General features: G+C 40.4%; 1 protein-coding gene across 3 annotated transcripts in view; it reads right to left on the bottom strand.

The window, feature by feature from the left end:
- Nucleotides 1-20,203, bottom strand: part of NRXN3 (neurexin 3) — a 908,017-nt gene that overhangs the window by 649,171 nt on the left and 238,643 nt on the right. For all 3 annotated transcript variants that reach the window (XM_058806342.1, XM_058806340.1, XM_058806341.1), the window contains 2 exons: nt 14,843-15,281; nt 9,461-9,844 (listed from right to left, as the gene is read on the bottom strand). In XM_058806342.1, coding sequence (XP_058662325.1) covers nt 9,461-9,844; nt 14,843-15,281 — 823 coding nt within the window. The remainder of the gene's footprint in view (nt 1-9,460; nt 9,845-14,842; nt 15,282-20,203) is intronic.

Here is a 20,203-nt window from a genome sequence, read left to right as displayed (position 1 = left end):
CTGGAGGCTGCAAACTAGGCTTTGAGGCTGACCAGAGGCAGGCTTTGTGGAGACAGGATGGTGTCTTTCATCATGCCAAATTGCTCTCCCTCACACATCCCAACCCCTCCTCCAGGGGAGGGTCACATTGACATTTAGACCTATTGATGTCAGAGGCAGCTCAGAAGGGAACATAAACCATCAAAAACCCTCAAGGCATCCCCAGACTCATTTCTGTGGCCTTCCACCAGAGGATTGCAACCTCCTCCTCCCAGAGGAGGTACCTGAGTATTCTCATGAAGTCAGGGTGTACTTAACTTTAAGCCATTGGACTTTGTGTTTTGTTGGTGTCTTCCCCAATATCCTAACAGATCAAGATCATTATTTCAAAAAAAAAGAATTTACAGATGGTGATAATATATCTTTTTATTCTTATCCTTTCTTTCTCTTGCTTTCTTTTCCCTATTCATTTTCTTAAGTAATATTTTTATGCTTTCATGCTGCTATATTACTACAGATAATAACCAAAACTGCTACATGCATATTTTCAAGCACTGACCATTCAGTGTCCTTTCACTGTAATCCACCCAAAAGAATCTATTAACAAGAACCTGTGTTATTCTTGTCTTTGTGGGGGAGAATCATAACACACCATCCATGTGTCTTGCAGGGAGTAACACAGAAAAGATATAATGAAAAGGTAAAAATGTATTTTCCTTCCTTCATGATGAATTACCTCTTCATATGATCTAAGTTTTTAGTAAACCTGCCTTCCCCTATGTTCTGGTTTTTGCTGAGTTAATTTTCTTCACAGTGAGTAGTGTGGGACTATGCTTTGGAATGGTACTGAAAACAGTCTTTACCACACATAGATGTTTTTGTTATTGCTGAGCAGGGCTTACACAGAGCCAAGACCTCTTCTGCTGTCTGTCCTGCCACACCAGTGAGGGGGCTGAGTGTGCACAAGAAGCTGGGAGGAGACGCAGCCAGGACAGGTGGCCCCAACTGACCAAAGGGACATTCCAGACCATGCATCATCATGCTCAGAACAGAAAGTGGGAGGAAGAGGGAGAGATTTGGAGTGATGGTGCTTACCTTCTCAAGTCACTGTTACAGGTGATGGGCCCTGCTCTCCTGGAGATGGCTGAACACCTGCCTGCCATGGCAAGTGGTAAACACATTCCTTGTTTCACTTTGCCTGTATGCACGGCTTTTGCTTTTGCTATTAAACTGCTTTTATCTCAACCCCTGAGTCTGATTATCTCCCTGATCCTGCTGGTGATGGGGTGAGTAGCTGCTTGGGGCTCGGTTGCTGGCTGGGGTTCAACCATGACACTGTGATATTCAGGCAAAACTGACCTGCTGGGACAAGCTGTCCTTCAATCTGAGTTATCTGAACAACATTTTGTGCCTTGACTTATTTTGTGGCTTACATTAAGGAGAAACCATTGTTCTGAACTGTCATTTATAAACCACGAGAGAAACAAAAACATCACTATAATACTGGCCCTGTAGAAGAGGCCTATACTAATAAAAGTATCATGTTCTGTAAGCATTAATCAAATGTTCTTACCTACCCATCAACATCTCTTTTTGTTGTTGTTCTAGTGTTCTTTACAGGAGTTGACAGTACACAAAATCATACAGCTTTGGGTAAGCATATTTCTTGAACTGGAAGGACCTTATGAAAGTTACACTCAGCAATAAAGAGCCAGAAGTACAGAAGTTTAGAGGAAAACAGCAGAAATTATCTTCTTCTGTGCCACCAACTAACATATTCAGATGAGATGAAGAGCACCTGGAGTGTAACAAATTCACATGCAGCACGGAAGTCAAGAGTGGCCTTAAATATCAAAAGCATACGATGATGGAATCAGGATGAAGAAACAGGAGGAACATATGGATTAAAAAATCATACCCGTAACATTATATGATACAGGAGAGACAATCAGTTGGTTTTTATACGGTCTCAGATTTTCCAGCTGCTCAGCAGATGCTGTTGGAGATTGTCACATCAGTGAGACTCTTCGAAGCTGAAGCTCAACTGCATAAAACCCATGAAATGGTCTTTTCACAAGCAGATGTAATCACCCTGACTGCAGAATTAACTGCACAGTCTTCTGTACTGTGGATACCACAAAGGTATTATAGTGCAACAAATGCAGTTACTGGTCCTGGAAAGCACATACATTCAGAGTGGCTTTTGACTGAATGTATGTATCTATGGACAAAAAAATTATAATGAGTGGCAAGGATCATAATGTAAATCCACAAAAGTGACAGACTTTTAAATTGCTCCTTTACATTGTTTCTCCTCCCTTACAAGCCCACCATCCTTATTGGAGCTAGCACAAGATCTAATGAGCATCTTGGGAATTGTTTGAATGTTAGCACAGAAGTATCCCATAGAAGATAAGGAAAGAATTACAAGAAGATACATAAAAGCCTAATAAGCAGAATAATCCAGCACTTATGCAACAAACAGTTGCCTTCTGGTCAGACAGTCAGTTTCTAAGCAGAGATACAAGGGAGCTAATCACATAAAGCCAGGTGTTTCTTGAGCAGGACTGTGAACAGCATCTTCCACAGTAGTAACTGTCTGGGCCAGCCACAAAGGGATCAGCCACGAAGTGTTACAAATGGATTGATGGCAAGTGAGAAAATAAACTTCTCACATAAAATGCTCTTAGGAAAGTCAACATTCTTCAGATCATGTTTAATGGAATTTTTACCATAAAATTAGTGAGAAACAAATTGAGATGGGTGTTGAAGGGATTGTATGGAATTTTTTTTCTGCAGTTTGGCAACAATTTGGGAAACTACAATAGGGACCTTTCTGGTACTAGCAAGTCAGTGAACAGATGAGGTCTAGAACAGACCTATTTTCTAACATCCTACTTTATATAATGAAATCAAAAGAATTATTCTGATGTTTTTATTTTCTTAAGTCTTTAACTGTTCAAGATCAAACAAGAATTAAAATAATTAAAAACACTGCAGCAAAGACTTTTCTCCTAATGTGTCCATCTCTCCTGGGAACCATCAGTCCTATAGGAAAATCTATTCTCAGCAGTTATCTAGCATTTCACTGCATACTCAGAAGATCTGGACAGTCCAAAAAGCATCAACACTTATGAGTTGCTTTAAACAAACCTTCTAAGATGCAATTATCATCAAACATCTTCACTAAAATTAAAAAGAAATCTAACTTGCTATCTGTGCTTGAGACAGCAAAGTACACAGCACTTTTCCTGTGTAGTAAATGGTTCTGTAGCATTTCTTATTACAAGTAATTTTACAACATCTCCCTTCATTGCATACATAATGGGAAGAAGTGTATTGTCATTAAACTGTTCTTAGTAAACACTGCTGCAAAGGTACTTGGCAGATAATGAAATGTGCAGCCCTATGCTCAACACCACTGTTGTTAACAGCAGATGTGCTGCTGCTCACAGAGAGTTTACCACAAAACACAGGAGAAGGCTGCTTTGCTCAGGATGTTAGCTGTCCATCTGTGAGCCAAGAGAAACAAGCACTGGTTCCAGCCCCTGGGAGAAGAACCAGAATGGGATATTTCTGTCTTTCTGCAATAAAGACTGAATGCAGCTCAGCAAAGGAGATGGCTGGAACAAGCCTTTTTTTCCCCCTTTCCCTGGAAAGGACTCAGATTAGATCCAGTTCTGAGCAAATACCTTCTGAGGTTTAAAATCTAAACCTCAATGTCTTTTATTTCACTCTTAAATGACCAAAGTCTCATACCAGCCTGCCTTTTCCAATATTATATAATTATTTAAAAAAAAAATCCAAGCAAACTGCAGTCAAATAATTTAAGTAGGAGAAAACGTTAAAAAGTGACTGGTCAACAACATTCTATTCATATTGGCCTAAAATAATCTGATTTTCAGTTGTTTTTGCTTAGTGTCCTTCCTGGGCTCTTGTCTTCTGCAGTCACTCTCACAGTGTTTCAGTAGAAGGAAAGGGTGCAGAGAGTTTTCAAGACCCACCAAACAGACCTCATGCATCCTTTTGAGCCCAAAGCATTTTCACTGTAGCTACAGAAAACAGCTAATTTGAATGGAACTCACATTCCCCTCCTCCTGCTTTGTTGATGCCAGGACTTTGAGGTCCTTTTCAGAGAAGTCCAGGGTACTTTGAAATCCCAGCTAAGTAGTACATCATCCTTCATGAGCCAGATACCAGCTCCTACCTCTAAAATCTTAAGTGCAATTTACAGGGAGCTGCAATGACCTGATGTAACTGATGTCAAACACTAACAAATTACAAGGCAAAGGGTAAAGAAGACATTAAGTACTTAAAAAGACCCACCAAAGATCCTTCACAACTGCTGCACAAATCCACGCTTCCCACCCTCCTGCATGTCTGCAACAGTCCTCCAGCCCTTGCTGACATGACCCGCAACTCACCCTGACTCTTCTTAGGCTCAGTTTGGACAGGCAGCTCACATGTAACAGAAGGAAGCATAGCATCCATCACATTGGAGGAACCTTTTTGTCAATTACCTCAAAGTTAGCCCGGCATCTGATGGTTAGAAAGCATTTGGGAAGCATTCCCATGGGATTTCAGATATTTTAGGCCCTTTTTTTTCAAACTGACCAGCAGAACAGCAGACCTGTTGAAACAAGGTACTTCAGAAGAGAGAGGCTGCACTGCAGACACTGTTCTCTGGTACTCTACTCTTTTTAAAACGCTAGGATGCAATAATGTTTCAGTACTACCAACAGTACAAGCACCTATTGCAGTGTGATCTATTACCCTGTTTCAGCTATCCCAGTTCCTCCCTCAGGTGTGCCAACAACTTGTCCCTTTCCCTCCCCCTTGCCAAGTGATGTCCGTCAGTCTTAACATTCCAGCAAGGGCATTGTCTGATTGGCAAAGTTCAAAAGATGCTTCTCAGCCCTGGGGACATTGGGCTATCCAGGTGTCACTTGTCCCCTAAGACTTCCCCCCTCCTACCTGGATGGTGGCATACCTATCCCTTCCCTCCCCCTTCCCCCAGGCTTAAAAGACCCGGCGACTTGATTCTGTTGGAGCTGTTGCTGCATTCAGAGGTCTGTGTGCTAGGAATAAAACTCTGGATCAAAACCCTCCAGCAGGACCCATCTCCTTTTTCCTTCACCATCACCTAAAGCCTTTTCACCAGAGGTAAACCTGAGCTCCTGCTTGCCTGGACTTGTCCCAAGCACCCAGCTGCAACATCCAGCTAGCCAAAGGTGTCTCTGAGGTGAAACCACCTCAGCTGCCACCCTTGGTCAAGCAGCAAGAGCCAGATGAGCCCAGGCACGTTCCATCTGGCAATATTGGGATCTTATTGGAATAAGCACAAAGGTTTGGGGTTTTTTTTCACTAATGCCCAGCACACCACAACCCAAAACTACCAAACTCAGTAAAAAGTCTCAGCATGCACTTGCAATTATAACTTTAATCATAAATCCACTTCACTGTGCCTGTGATTCATTTAAGAGCTATCCAAAACTAAATTAAGTTTAGGAGTCTTTCTGGCATGATTAAATCTTTCTCTTCACCATATTTAACAGCAGTGCAAGAGAGCTCAGGGAGCAGGGGAGGGGAGATCATTACCACATTGCAAAGCAGTCAGAGCATCACTTGCAAGGGGAATTGTGTCCTGTCTATCAGCTTCTTCTCTTTTCCTTGCCTTTCTTTACTACATTTGCAACACAGTCACACTGAGTTCGACTGCTAAGTAGAGAACCTTTATGGAAAGGTGACCGAGGATGAGAAGCAAGGATTTAAGAAAATAGCAGTGTGTTACCTGGTCATCACAGTTTCTGGTGGAAAGTGAAACAGGGACCATATCAAGCTAACTGCCAGCATTTGCTGCTGCCTTTGCTCAGCCTCACAGCCTGGCACTGAGCCCTTATGGCCCATGAAAGCACAATCTGGTCTTTTCCATGTCTTGCCCCATCTCTTCCATGAAATTCCAATAACCCAAGGAGAAACTACATTACTATTAGAAACTATGGCACTTTCAGACTGCTAGCACATTTGACTGCTTACATCACTGCCAATACCAAAATAATGACTAGATACTGGAATTGTAAGAAGGAATTTGAGGCCTTGGTAGCAGTTTTCTGTTCTCTTCCTTGTCAAACTCCAGTTACAGCAATGTTTCTCTATCTGCACAAAAGCACAGGCTTGAGCAGACCTCTGTAACCAAAGTCTATGTTGCATCCAGTGTAACTGGCTGAATACAAGGAGGTGTTATTTCATTGACAGGAAAACCCCCACAGGCTTTATATAGAAGTGACATATTGAATACTATGTATTTGTATTGTTTCACCATGAATAAAAGGAACTCAGACTTCTTTTCTAGCTGACACAATTAATGTCCTTTTTAGTCCCTTTTAAATGTATAATGTCCTTCATATCACAAAGTACAAAATTTATGAGAAATACGGCATTATAAATGTAAAAATCCTACACCTGGAAGGTGGGAGGTAGACTTTACCATCAACAACAAATTAATTATCTCCTTCTCTTCCAAGAGTTGTATGTATGTCCTTCCTATTTTTAGTACTTTAACTAATGTTAAGTATGTGCTTTGCTTTGTGATAAAGACTGATTTTCCTGATAGTCACCAAGCACAGGAGATTCTTCATTCTAGAATCTCCTGCCCCTTAACCCTTGATCATACATCTTGGGCTGCAGGAGTTACATTCCTCTTTTAGCAGGACAGAAGTGTAAGAAAACAGTGAGGGATGGCAAACTGGAAAAGTTTGCCATCCCTCACTTTGGGATGGCAAACTAATCACAGAAGTTGTCCCATATTAGAAGATCTCGCCTGCTCCTTCTTCTTCATTCCTACCCTTATGCACCAGCCTAGCTGCCCCCCAGTCCTGTAGCAGCTCATCAGTCATTACACAGCAGTGGCACCATGGCATGGCAGCATCCCTCACTTTGATTCCCTTCCCAGGCTCCATCTCAACCTTTCTCCTTCCAACAGTGTTAGAATCACAGACCAGATGTAATCAGGACTTCAAGTAATCCTTGGGTGTCAGACCAGGAGAATGAAAAGCATCATTGGTAGTCTGCAATGCTTTTTGTTTATGGAGGCAAAATCAGTGGGCACTAAGGCAGTTGTTGATGTTAAGCATTTATATCAGAGCAGTATGAAGCTCCTATGTAACACCACATAAATATTCTGGACTCAAATGTACTTCAACTTGTACAAATTTTTTCACTTACCCAGTCTCAAATATTTATTCCCTGTGAGCTCTTTCTTACATTGCCAAGGAGCATCAGGAATTATAGTGCCATGTTTTGCCTGGCACTGGACTAAAGCAGTGGTTTAGTCCAGTGGATCTGTGGTTTGTAGTTACAGACAAAATCAGTTTCTCAGGATTAGAATATTTGCATACATCTTTTTTACTGTCCTGAACTGTTTCATCACAGTTCTGTTCACCTTAAATACACTCAGATTCTAAAACATATTTATTATGACCTCAAGTTCCTGTGCTAGACATTAATTCATAAATGTATCTCCCTAATTCAGAGTGATGCACACCAGAGCACAGTCAAGTTACAGATCTCAGGCCTGACTTGATATTCATTTCTCCCAAATTAAAATGCTTACATGCCTTTAACCTACTGATTTATTTTCACTGACAACAAAAACAGTAAAAGCTAACAACATCGCTATATAAAGGTTCATGACATGAACCCTGTTCTTTATGTCATTGTTAGCTTTGGATTCTCTTCTGAGAGCCAGGCCTAGGAGATGGGCATGAGACAGACTGCACAAAGTCCTGAATCACAGAGCTGGTCACTCCTAATACTAAATAAAGACCAAGGGCAAACACATGCAATTTTTGGGGGAACGATATACATTTATGGTAATGCTTCCTTTTATCATGTTTGTATAAAACCTAATCACACAACAACTGGCAAAAACAATTCCCAAGGCTAGGGCCGAGGAAACTTCTATCTGAAGTTTCCCAGAATTTTCAAATCCTATGTATTCAAAAGAGAGAACGGCTGAGCTGACATTGGCATAGCTGATGCCCATGAATCTTACATTTTCATCCAATCTTACATTTTCCCAGCATGGATGGCAGTGTTGATGCTTCAGCTGTTTTAAGGCCCACTGGCAATTAACTACTATTGCTGCTTAGGGCAGCATGCAATGAATTTCTGGCGGTGAGCAGTTTTATAAACAATCACGGATCTTGTACTTGAAAATCTAAAAATCCTATCCATATAGGAAGGATTTTGGTCATTGACAAAAAATTTCTGCAGTGAAGAAAATCCTCTGTAGAGTGAATAAATTCCAAACTTCAATTATGCCTAATATTTTATGCAATGTAGCTAAATTTCATAAATTTCCTCATAACTGGCATGCTACTATGATTAATATTTAAAAATGCACTAAATGGGAAAGGTGTTGCTCAAATATTTATAGCGCAAGTTCAAAAATATCTGACTTTTGAGTTCTAAGACACATGCTATCACCATGGTGCCAAGTGAGGTGATATAAAGAAGGGACTGAAAGCCCAAAGACTGTTAATGGTTTACTGTTATTTCTTGAGTGTACTGTGAATGCAGTTTAGCCTGAATGCAATGCTAATGGCCAGATATTAACAGAAATAAAAAAATAATATATAAGAAAACACCTTCTTGGGAGTTGGGAGTGCTTTGGAACTGATCTTAGCCCCATCTTTTTCTGTAAAACCACTCACCTACTTCTTTCTGATGGTGGCAGCAACATTAAAAAGATAACAACAATTAATGGAACCACCTATGTACTTGAGAAATACATAGTTCAAGTATCTTCCATTGGTAAATCCTTTGCATGTGATCTATAACACGTAGAAAATGTGCCTGCCTACACGAGCATCACCTGGGCCTCATATCTCCAAATCATCTGTCTTTAAATCACAATCTGTAAGAGTATCAACAAGATGCAGAGACTCTCCCATGAATCTCTTCCAGATTTGCCTTACCAGAGTTGAACTTGGAGACACACTGCTTGTAACACTATCCCATTAGCTGACTTTACTCATAAACGGCCATCAAGGAAATTCTACTAGACAAAAAAAAAAGGAAGCCCAGATAGAACTGGGATTCATCTCATGCAGGAAAGAGCTACATAACTAGATTTCACACTTGCTACAGTTTCCAGTAATTTGTTTGAGACTTCTCATATGCAGTTGCATTTTCCACCTCAGGAGACAAACCATACTTAGCTAAAGAAACTCTGGAACCTGAAGACAGGATCTTCATAAGGCTTAGGGAGGGAAGTGGCCAAGTAAGTTCATGAAATGAGGGTGGAAAAGACTGGAAGGAAACAAATCAGAGAAGAAAGTTTTTTGATTGTGGGGACTGGAACTTACCATTAGGAAGACCAACAAGGGCAAGGGATAGTGTTATGGGAACACTGGATTTTGTTCTTGTTGTCACACACACCTTCAGCTTTGTGTACCTGAAGTCAGAACACACAACTTACCTCGCTCACATGTTCTACCCCAGTAGCCAGTGCCAGTGCAGTCACAAATGAAGCGGTTCCAGCCATCCTTGCAGACTGCATTATTCTTGCAGGGGTAGCTGTCACACTGCTTGGTGCTGAGGCGGGAGCAGGAGGACTTGACCCCGGCGGCATTCTGCGCCTCTGCCAGCTGCCGGATGTTCTTGCTTCGGCCGTCAATGAACAAGTCTCGGATACAGCCCACGTAGCCGTAGTTCAGCATTGCTGTCCAGAGCTCTGTGGGAAGGATGAGTCCTGCCCGGTTCTCTGGCAGCCCACCCAGGTACATGTCACCTTCCAGATCCAGGATCTCACTCTCCCCGCTAGCGGTGAACGGTGTGCGTCGGCTGTTCACTGATATGGTACCTAAAAGAGGAAGATAAGGAGACATCAACACTTTCAACTACAGACTCGGTTCAGTTAATTTTTTTCCCAGTAACTGAGTGAGGTTTAAAGTTCAGCACAGCAGAGTGAAGATTCTTTACTACCAAAATGGCATTTTAACAGTGTCTCTCACAGCTCCCTCTCCTCCTGATCCACAGGTCCTAAGTACTTCTGTGCAGCAACCAATCACGTGTCTATACCCCAAATTGCATTAGAAAGTCAGAAGCATAATAATTCAATAGATAAATAAGAGCATTTAAAATTTGAGCATTATTCAATTGTATTCATCCAGCAAAGCAAAAACTTATTGAAAACACACAGGAGTTTGATGGCATAAAGACTGGAGAGAAAAAAGACATGCAAAAAACCCCACTATACAGCTCTTTCAGAAAACACTTCACCAATCCCTCCAAACCTGGACCAACACAGACACGTTTATAAATGACATGGAGAGAATGGCTAATGCATTGGAGGAAGCATTGGGTTACCATTTAGAGAAACCATTGCAAGGTGGAGCACAGGACTGATAACAATGTTTGTTGTTAATCAAAACCAATAAATACAAAGTCCTACAAGACCTGAATCACAGAAGTCTCACACATAAGTAGAGGCTAATGACCAGCTGGCTAAGGAGTAACTCTGCAGAAAAGGACTGGGAGATATGGCAGACAAATTGAACCTTGAACAAGAATTAGCACTGTGAACTCGTAGTGGCAAGAGACATGAGCTGCAGTAGGATGTCCTGGTTCCAGCCAGAACAGAGGGAATTCTTTGCAGTAGCTGGGAGAGGCACGGCCAGGGGAAGCAAGTGAGCAATGTGATTTGCAGAGTCTCAACAGGACCACTGAATGGGAGAGTACCTTTCTTAAGCCACAACATAAGGGAATCTCCAACGCCATAGAAAATGGTTGAACACAGAAAGAGAAACCTCAGAGAGGTTTACCAGACTGAAGACACTCAAAGCTCAACTGTACATGATCCTGAAGAAAGTCTAAACTGAAATAGAAATCTCCAGAAGTTTGTCACAAAATAAAATATTGTATAGCTTTACAAAGAAAGTTTTCTAGTTTCCATTTTATACAGGAAAATTGAGAAAGAGAGAGACAAACTTATATGTGAACAACAGTTATTATTAAAACTGTGATGATTCCATATGCTCCAAATCAAATGTGGGCATACTGCATTGAGGGCATTCTCATATATTTCAAGAAATTGCCCCAGCACATAAAATAATCAGAACATATAATACAGAAATATAATCAGAATATTTAAAACGGGTACAGAAAAGCAAAGTGACTTGTTTAAGGTCAGACAGTGCATCCAAAGAAAAACAGGGAACATAATGTACATCTCACACATTCCAGAACAGCGTACTCTTCTGAAGAGCATTCAGCAGTTTCTGTGATAGGGATATCTGCCCACCAGACACTCATCTAAAAATCAGCAATTTGCTCTCCCTAGCTATAAATCATCACATTGAATTGCCTTGTCATTAAGACAGTCTGTCTTCAGAGACACTATCCAAGCTTTAAGATTAATTCCACATCATTGGATTTTTATCAGACACCCCTACAATAAGGAAGGAGAGTTAATAGAGTTAACTCTATTGTCTCTGTAAGAAAGTACAGTTATGTACACACCTTTTCTTCAGCTGTAAGAGGTATCTTCTTAGAGAATTGCATATGTGACACAGACACAAGATATTCCATCTGTGTGATTTTCCACAATAATTGAGGAATAATATCGGAGGCAGCAGAGTGTCAGAAGCAACAGAGGCATTACAAATTAAAGGCTCAAAGAGAACCACAGTTATTTGATGAATCATTCTGTATCAACAAGCTGAAGCACCACAGGCATTTTCTCTTTTATAAAATAAGGAAAGAGAAAATGTGACAATACACATACTGTCACACAAGCAGCATGTCATGGAGCCACGGGAACACAACTCTCTTTCCATAATCTCCCCTGGTATTTGTCAAAAGCAGCCTGCAGAGTACATATTACTCTAAAGCTTAGAACCAAAACACAAGAGGGCTGAGCTCTAGACAGATGCTACTGTGGAGAGAACGAACATGTGCAAATCCCACAAAGATAAAGAAACCCCCAAAAGACAAGAAATAATGGATAATGTGGCGTGCAAAACCCAAAGAAAGATGGTGATATGGTGAACAAGAAATAGGCTAGACAGCAACCTAAATTTCTGAGTGTTTTGTACCCTGCAATAACTCCTGCAAGGAGATGGCAGTAATTTGGATGAACAGTGCATTTAAGATCAAGCTGCTGAGACAGAGAAACCCTGTATTGATCCTAGAAAGGAGGACTTCTATAAGCTGGCATCCTTTTTTTTTTCCCCCTCTAGAATCCCCTGTTTTTCACTCTGCTTAGAGTAGATCCATGTCCATCTTGAGAAATCAGAAGCATCTAAGCATCTCCTCTGCAGTGCCATCTCCTCTTGGTGCTGGACTGAAAAACAGATCAAAATACCCCCTGAGGGCAGAACAGGCACACCAAACAGTGCACTGACACAACTGTAAACCAAACAATCTAGTAAGATTTTTAGTGTCTAGTCAGGTGGCAAGTCATGTATGTCTTGTAGCTGATGACTACCTAAAAACATCATCCTGCATAAAATGCTCACTGCTCCCCAGCTAGAAACTGTGACAGGTTTTGTGAACCTGCTGGGAGCTTTCTGAAAGGACAGAAAGGTTACAGGACCTTCAAGAAAGGACAGATAGGTTAGGTGTCCGTGTCCATGCTGCCAGCGTCTGTCAGAGTACAAAGATAAAACCAGGTTTTGCTGCTCTGGCAGCCAACACAGACCAAAGTATACACAAGGCCTAAGGGGACTAGAGATGCCAGAGGTTATCTGAGCATGACTGCCAAGCTTCCCTGCCTTAGTGCACTGTAATAGTGAATATTTGGATTTTTAAGCTATTTTAGATCAGCAGAACCTGAAGTTTTGGACTGTTATAGAAATGAGAATAAAACAGAGAAAGATGACCCCTAACATAAGCCTTGCTGCTTTAGTAATGAGAATCAGAACTTGCAAGTTACTCACTCATTAAACTCAAAAGGGTGTTTTTAGCCCCACTTAAGTAAATTAATTTTTCAGTTTCCAAATTGTAGTCATCTATACAGGGAGGAGAAAATCTTCAGGGTGTAACCATTATCTGGTCCACATGTGGAAGAAAATCCAAGGACTTAAGAAGAGGTCTTGAACTCCTTTCTCACACTTATCCAAAGTGTCATTGGATAATAGTGACTGAAGGTATGTGAAGAAATGTGAAGAAAATAATGCCAGTACCCTGGCATTTCTCAGGACACAAGACATTAATCATTGGGATCATTAATTAAGTACTCATTGTGAACAGAGAACACAACAAAATAAAAAGAAAAAACAAAAGAAAAAAAAGGGACCAGACATCATACAAACACATTTTTGCTTGTTGAGAGAACTCTTTCAAAATCTGTTACCTCTAATCAGTGTCCAGAATATCATAAACCTCCCTGCCAAGTGAAAACAAGTCAACCCTACAGTGTCATCCATCAAGTAGCAATGTGTCTGCCACACCCTCCCGTGAATGTGTCCAAATTAACACGTGTCCTTCTTGGTAGGGCTCTGCAAACATTCTTTGCACAGAGCCTCTGTCATTTCTGTCTCTTCTCCCTCTGCAGCTGCTTCTTCAGGGATGACACAGTCCCCAAGGGAGCAAGCAAAACTGAAGTCAGTATGCAACACAGCTAATTGAGTTTACCCCTGGAAGTTAATTAAATTTTAGCAATTCTAAAGAAATCAAAGCTCCATTTATTTATTTATGGCTTCCTTTGTAAAATGCTCCTATCGATGTCTTTAGGAGATAGCAACATAGAACCACACGTATTAAGTCCAAGCAGAGCACCATGCCAAATACAAAGAAACTACTCACATCATCAAAGGAAAAAATAGCTTCAGGCAAAAACCTGTTCAAACAGCTAGGCCTTGCATGGTATCTCAAAGTCAGCTCTTCTAAAAACTCAAGGGAAGCAAATTCTAGCACTGGATTCCCTGTACTGATAGTGCTCAGCAATTAGAAACATAAAATTAGGGACCTAAAACTATCATCTGGAGATCACCAGACAAATCCCAAATCCACTGGCAAATGTAAGCAAAATTCCTTTTGAAGTGAAGGCTTTGAGATACCAACTGTTCAGAAAAAACTGAAGTACAATTGTTATTCTCTAGACGAAGCTACAGTAACTGAGCTTTTTTTTCCTCCACAATTTCAGAGTAGATCATGAAAATGTTAGCTTGATATTCAGCACTGGAAACAATAAAAATATCTCTTGGCAATTGCATGGTAAATGTATTTTTAGAATACTAAACCCCATATTTGAAAATGAGAAGCTGTGAAGAAAGAAAGAAACATCACTGAATGCTGCCTCAGATTTTAAGATTAGAATCTGTCATTCAAAAGAGTAATGAAACCTAGCTTAAAACTACAGGATACTAAGGGAAACAGAATGGGATAAAAATGTTCATCTGTTGCCATAATTTTGTTACTGATTGTGCCCATTACTCTTATTTTTCTCTTAACAAGATCCCAAATGCTGAATCCCAAGGTAGATCAGGAAGAAGTTCTCAAACTGAGAACAATGGTACTGAAGGACCTTAAACCTTACCATGGCCCACAAAGAAATCATCACCCTAAATATGCATGCAATTGCGAATATATGTCCAGAATATCTGAGGATTGTGAATAAAATATTAATCGATAACCTCTGTGATGTGCTATTCAAAATTCTCCCTACACATTTAATGAAAACATTTAACAAAAACCATTCACATCTTTGCCTTGCTGGATAAATACCACTGGAATAACACTACGCTTTCTTAAGGAGGTGACTCATATTTAACAGGTTTTGAATGTTCTGAGAATTAATACATAGCCCAAGGTCTGAATCTGAAATATGAATCTATTTCAGAAAAAGTTATAACTCTACCTGATCTTCCATCTCGTTGAATATCCACATGATACCATTCTCCATCATTGGCTTTCTTCTGGGTGGCCTTGACTTTAATGGTCCCAGAGCCCATGTCCAGCAGCAAGTAGAGGTTTCCATCTAGAAGCTCAACTGCAAAAAAGTCTACCTTTGTATTTTTTTGGCTTCTTGTATCTTTCCTCTCCTGAGGCTTGCCATGGGTGAAAAGGATCAGTCCATTGGGTTCAGTGGTTCGGAAATCAAATGAGATTGAGCCCATCCTCTTGGTATTCCATTTAGGCAGACTAATATAGGCCTCAGGTGTCTCAAAGCTGATGGGGTCCAGCGTAGCCACATTTTCACATATGAATTTCACTTCCCCATAGATCTTCATCTTAGTATCACCAATCCGTGCCAAGCGAGACAGCTCCAGACGAATGTCATTATTCTTATAAACAACCTGCCAGACACAAGGAAAAGTATCATACATCAATCCTGCAAACAATACAAACACCCCAATTACTTTTAGCCATGGGAGATAAACTTTTTCCAAAAGGCAGTGGGGAGAGGAAAGGAGACAGTGCAAGAATCTGACATCCTGACAGAGGGAGCAAGTTGAACCAGAAGAGTGTATAGAAATGACAGCAATGGGTACTTTGCAATGACTTTAGATCAGATAAGCAGTCAGAAGACAATATTTAACTGAAGGGCAGTGAGAACAATTAACTCTACCACAGGCCCGCTAAGCTGTAAAAGCTTCTGTACATAAAATGCAGTGTGTGTTGGGTATCATGCTGTTATATTTGCATAAATTCCATACAAAATACATAACAAAGTATAACCTCCATGTCCATCTCTACTAGCCACAGCAGGGAACTCGGTACCACTGTCATTTCTCTATTATTCCTATAGCCTTCTTAACTACCAGGAGAGAGATGCAAAAGAATTTCAGCAAGTTGCTGTGAACTGTTAGTGATTGCCCTGTGGGTCCTGAAAAAAAAGATAACAAAGACTTAAAATTTCTCTGAGCAAGAAATTTTAGATCACTACTGACACAAGCTTGGCATGGAAATATCTCTACAGCTTACCCTTACTTCCAAGAAACCAACAATTTTTTGTGCTAACACATAAAAACCTGTACATTTTCAGTGCCTGGACTATCACATTCTCTGAGTTAAGGACCAGAACTCCGGGGTCTATTCCTGCTACATGGATTGAAATTAGCCAAGAGAAGAGTCTCAAAACAGACAAGCACTCCTGAGCATGCCTCGCTTACTCAGGAGTCCAGACCTCCTACTCTCCTCTTTCTCTCAGGTTCAGAATGAATTCCTGAAAAGCAAACTCTTCTCTGGCCCATGTCATCCTCACAGAGGCAGGAGCTGGAGAAGGCACAAAATTGAAACACTTGTAAACTGTACTTCCTCTCAATCACCTTCCACACTTGCTAAATGCAGAGCTGGCATGTACAGCAAGTAAAACTGCTTCTGCTACTAGCACAATTTTTATTGAATTCTTGTTCAGTGATACTACTGAAGACTCTAATTTCTTCTAAGGAGTTATTATTCTAAAATACTTTGTGTCTGTCACATATAGCATATATATACACATATTTGATTTCTGCTTTCAAAATCTTATCAGGATGAGTTGTCAGCAGTTTGTTACGGCAATAGAAAGGAAAGGAGAAATTCATTGTTACGTCTTCTACTATTAGGACAGGAAAGTCAGAGAAATGTGTATGCAGTAAATATTAAAAGGCAAATGACAGAAAGAATGAGGGATAAGCTTATAAATTAGGTCACTTCTAGATTAAAAAAATAAATTAAATCGTGATTCGATACATTCATTGCTGGCAAAAATACCAGCATTCACTAAGCATTAAAGGAGAATTTCCCCAGTGCAGTCAGATTTTTCTGTTTCAAAGGCAAAACGCTGAGTGAAAGGCAAAGCCAGCTGTTAAATCCCATTTGGAGAAATGGCACAAAGCTCTAGCTCTTCCCAGCAGAGGACAGTATTGACCCACAGTAACTGGGTCCAATTCCTAATAACATGCTCTGCCCTCACACAGGCATCAGAAACATCAAGGCTATTAATATCTGCAACAGGGATAAAATTCATTTTCAATTTATGGGACTGTAGTAGTTTTATGCTACAGATTAATCATGTCAAATGCTCTCAGAGAGACCATACACCTCCTTCCACTGAAACAGCAAGGGGGTGCATTAGAGCCTCCTCTCTTCCCAGACAATGAGGTGCACCTCAGTCAGACTTTAGTTCTGAGCACTGCATGAAGTCCTGTCTCTGCTTCTCAAGGAGAAAGAAGAAATAAATAGAGCAACTAAAAGGATGGAACAGGATGCTTTATGAGGATAGGCTGAAAAGGCCAAGCTCATATTTGGAGAGGACTGAGAAAAATATGATTGAAGTTTACAGAAGATGGAGAAGGTTAATGTGGAACTGCTCTTTGCCAAACCCAGTAATAACAGAGTTAGAGGCACTTGCTGAAACTTGTATGAAATCAGCATAAAATGGATTTTTAGAAGTACTTATTTACACAGAGGGTAGTGAACTTCTGGTACTTGCTGCCAGGGGAGGTCATGGAAGTAGGGTACAACAGAAGACACAAAAAGAACCAGAAATAACAATGGACAGCAAGTCCACAAACTGATACTGAAAGAAAAAGTAAGGAGTGCATCTTCTAGCAATTGTAAACCAACAGCAGTGGGTGCTGCAGGAACGTCAGGGAATGCGCCACTGACAGCAGCCATGGTCCTGTGCTCTCCCTAAACACCACCTGCACCCTCCACTATTGAAGACACCATCCTGGGTGCATGGATTGACCATTCTCCAGGCCCATGAGGGCTTACAATTCTGGTGCACCATTGCCTTTTGGTTCCCCCCACAGCATGGAGCTGGTTTGGTGGGCAAGAGAATGCCAGGCCTGAACAAGCTGTGGCTTTAATGATTCTAAGGAAGGAGAGCTGCCCTTATAAGATACCACTAAAAATTGGTCAAACCAACACTCCTCTAAACTGCATCTTGACCCAGTCTTCCCATACATGAGAGAAGCAGACATTGATTGATGGGTGGTGCTGGGCTGCATCTAGCCATGACTCTGAGCTGTTTTCAGCAATCTCTGTTGGTTGCTGGTAGGGGGAATATCATATGCACACAAGCATAGCTGAGCCACATGCAAGTTACTGTATGTATGTGATACTTGAGTAATAGGTCTCATCTTTTCCGGGGAAACGCAGAGGGCTTGCCTCTGAGTTTATTTGAGGTGTGATGCTGACTGCTTTGTGTTTCACTAATCATACAAGTACCACAGCTGGAGAATCCTTGTGACAGAATGCTTTCAAAAGAACCAGAAAAAAATTACATAAAGTTAGTTGTAATCAAGAAAGTGACTAACAATGAAGAATCTGTGGCCAAGGATGAAGAGACTAAGAAAGCAAGTAAAAAGGAAGACCTGGGGAGGAGATGAGGAAGGCTGCTGAATAGATACAAGAGTTCTGAATTCAGTCTTTACAAATAAACATATCCACCCCAATCTGAATCTCTGTTAGTCAAAAGTGGCTCTAAATTATTTTCTTTAAAAAAAAAACCCCAGAACAAAATACCTAGCTTGAGAAATCTAAAAAAAGCACCTTTATGGAAGAAGTGCAAGTGTTTCCATATGTGACTTGAAATATTATTGACAGACATATTTGGACATCAACATCATGATGTATAATCAAATGCACCAGAACTCTCATAACAATAAAAGAATAGAAATAATGGTTGGGTGTAAAACCAATGTGAATCCTTGGCAGGAATGGAGAAATGCTACAGCAGCTTCTGATAATAACAGTTCAATTGTCAGACCAAAGGTTCAAGATTAAGGAAGGAATAAAATTAAATGACTGGTATGCATGTCCCATAGTGGAGAACATTCAAATTCAGTCTGTTTAATAGGCAGAGGTTAAAATGTGATTTGATTGCAATCTACAAGTACCTGTGCAGAAAATGGAATTTGGCAAGAGAGGGGTCTTCAATGCATGTGACAAAGGGACGATGAAATCTGGGGGCTAGATATTGAAGTTAGAGAAATTCACATTTTAAAATATTATGACTCATTTTTACATGAGAGTAATTTGCTACTGAAATAATTTACTACAGGTTATAGTGTGTTCTTTGCTGCTGGCAAATTTTAAATTAAAATAGTATCTTGTTTCCTCTAAAAGACATAGTGAGACAGGAATTAATTATACAGCAAATCAGCCTAGATTATCATAATGGCTTTTTCTGGCCTCATAACCTATGAATCTTTGTGTTTTAATGAAAACAACAGAGGCTTCAGTGCAGTTTGCAGGACAGATGATGCACTTCTTCCCAACTGCTAAATCTGCCTGGTAAAGGAGAAGATGCTATCATCAGTTCTGGTCTGACCTGTCATCAATGTGTTCAGTGAAGCTTTTTTTATATTTCTACATGTTCGGGATCCTACCTGAAAACATACCACTAAAAAGGAAGGCAAGCAAAAAGCCTTGGACAAAAAAGCCTGATTCTACAACTCAAATATATAAGTTCCAAGAAATAGTTTCTTAGAGTCACCTGCTGCAAGTCAGAGAAGATACAACTGAACAAGATTTCTGCTAGCAGTAGAATCTGCCATCTGCGTAGCACTTCCTATCTTGTAGTCTCATTTTACAAGCAACCTCTGAAGTAACTTGAAGGCTCCTCAGTATATGCCAAAATACCTATTGAAACCCACTGCTCTAAATTCAAATGAGGCCATGACTGTCTCAGAATGCTGCTCCTCTCAAGGACAGCCTTCTAGGGCCACACATGGCTCCAAAAGCAAATCAGAAGTAAGCAGAGCAATGAAAGCAGTGCCCAGAGACTTTCCATTTATGTCAGGTGCCTTCTGAACAATGCCAGTCTTGCCTGTTAAAACTAACACAAGCTTGAATTCATCCCAGGTCTGATATGTATATCAGAGAAGGTCTAAGGGAGTCAAGACATTACTCCTGATACAGACATAGCCACCTTTATTTTGGGAATAAAGGTGGAAAAGAAAAAGGGGAAGAAAATTATTAGCAAAAGCTATGCACAGAACTTTTAAAAAGTAACCTTCATTCCTTCAACCTTAAAATCACTTTATATTGCAAAAATGAAATAAGAATAATGAAAACAATGGTTTTCTCCTTTTCCATGGGGACTGTTTCTAAATACACTTTAACCAAGGAATATTGACCATTCAATGCCTCTGTCTAATGAATTAGACTAATATAAATGGATGGTCAGGAAGGGGCAGATACACACTGTCCTAATAATCAGCAGTAGGATTTCACGACATCTAAAACGTTCTGAGGGAAAAATATATACATTAAATCACGTTTCCTA

The sequence above is a fragment of the Ammospiza caudacuta genome, chromosome 6 (assembly GCF_027887145.1).
Source record: "Ammospiza caudacuta isolate bAmmCau1 chromosome 6, bAmmCau1.pri, whole genome shotgun sequence".
Lineage (NCBI taxonomy): Eukaryota > Metazoa > Chordata > Aves > Passeriformes > Passerellidae > Ammospiza > Ammospiza caudacuta.
Note: the sequence above shows the minus strand (reverse complement) of the source record. Positions and strands in the feature narration are given on the sequence as shown.